The sequence below is a fragment of the Formica exsecta genome, unplaced genomic scaffold (genome assembly GCF_003651465.1).
Source record: "Formica exsecta isolate Colony F162 unplaced genomic scaffold, ASM365146v1 scaffold363, whole genome shotgun sequence".
NCBI lineage: Eukaryota > Metazoa > Arthropoda > Insecta > Hymenoptera > Formicidae > Formica > Formica exsecta.
In genome coordinates, this window is record NW_021850877.1 from 1,544,688 (window position 1) to 1,546,184 (window position 1,497).

The window sequence follows — 1,497 nt, forward strand, 5'->3', positions numbered from 1 at the left end:
TATATATATATATATAATTAATCCGTCTTATATTTATTGTTCGTAAATTATATACACGCGCGTTAAATATTTACATCTTTTTAAATAAGCTGTTCGTGAATAAAGCAGTACGACTGAATAATTCACTTAACTTTTCGTCCCTTATCCCACTGTTCTTTCCTCTGCGAAATTTTCGGAATACTGACCCTATATTCGTAGTCATGGGCAGCAGTGCCGCGACCAGCTAAGTACTCTTGATACTGCGAGATGACACATAAAAGCGAATATATCTGTAACAATAGTTATTTTGTGCTGAGTGATTTAATATTTGTAATGTACAAATATATATAAATTTTCAGCACAATTTAGTTAATTTAATAACTCTTTAATTTTTCATACTTGTTGTTATTTTACAAAAATAGTATGTGTTTTTTTGCTTTCTATTATTATATTGTTTGTGAGAGAACCATATAATCATATGTAATTTTATATAATTTATACAACTATGTAATTTTTATAATGTGTGTCTTACATATATCAATCTTCTTAAACAAGTTTAATAGGTTTCAATGGCTATAATGATGATTATAAAGCAATTACAACCGTGACAAAGTACTTAGCAATTAAAATTATTGTTAGTCGAATGTACTCACGTTTAAACAAAGTAGAAAGAAATTTAACGTGTAGAGCATAACTCTTGCCGGATTAAACTCGGGCTGTAATAGATCAAAATTTTCCAATATTTTATACGCACAAACCTTATCTCTCATATATGTAAATGTGTAAATAAATATATGTAAATTTGAAAATTTTATGAGCGTTTGAAAAGGGGCGTAAATATACTTACGTCTGTCCTCGTGTCTTAAATGCATATTTGGATTTTCCATGGTTTATTTTAAAAGACTGCCAAGAGTTTTGATATTTCTCTCGTAAAGAACTCGTAAGTGCTGCCTCCTAAAATAGTTACGAGCCTTTCAAGCGGCCGATACTCATAAATTTCAAATATTGCAAAATGAAAATAAAGGAAAAATGAATAAAAAACATATTATACATGCCAAACAAAACAAAAAATTTATCGTATTCGAATTCACACAGGACAATCAATTGAATTAATTATAAATTCCATAAGAAATGCTGTATAGAAAAAAAAGTATAAAACAGATATTGATTTCTAGAAAATCTCATATGCTCGAAGTAGGGCGTATTTAAAGAATACTTATTACAATACTCTTGTTTTCAAACACTTACGCCCCTTTTCTATCAAATCTTAAATTAATTTTTGCTTTAATAAAATTTTCGTCAAACCAGTTTTACAAGAAAGATTATCTTATTAATTCATACATTAAGAGAGATACAGAAAAATACACTAGTTTTTATACTTGATCTGATAATTAATTGAATTAATTATTACTGATAAGTATATCGAAATATTTAAAATGATAAAAACGACAATTTTAAGTTCTGTATATGCACAATCCCAAGAAATCGAAGATTATCTTTTTTTATTATACAAATATA

General features: G+C 27.2%; 1 protein-coding gene across 7 annotated transcripts in view; it reads right to left on the reverse strand.

Annotated features, from left to right (window-relative positions):
- Positions 1-1,497, reverse strand: part of LOC115239036 — a 21,214-nt gene that overhangs the window by 1,722 nt on the left and 17,995 nt on the right. For 3 of the 7 annotated variants that reach the window (XM_029813339.1, XM_029813336.1, XM_029813337.1), the window contains exons 5-6: positions 633-695; positions 132-269 (exon numbers count right to left, since the gene is read on the reverse strand). In XM_029813339.1, coding sequence (XP_029669199.1) covers positions 132-269; positions 633-695 — 201 coding nt within the window. The remainder of the gene's footprint in view (positions 1-131; positions 270-632; positions 696-1,497) is intronic. The other 4 variants (XM_029813338.1, XM_029813342.1, XM_029813340.1 and 1 more) reach the window with 3 other exon arrangements.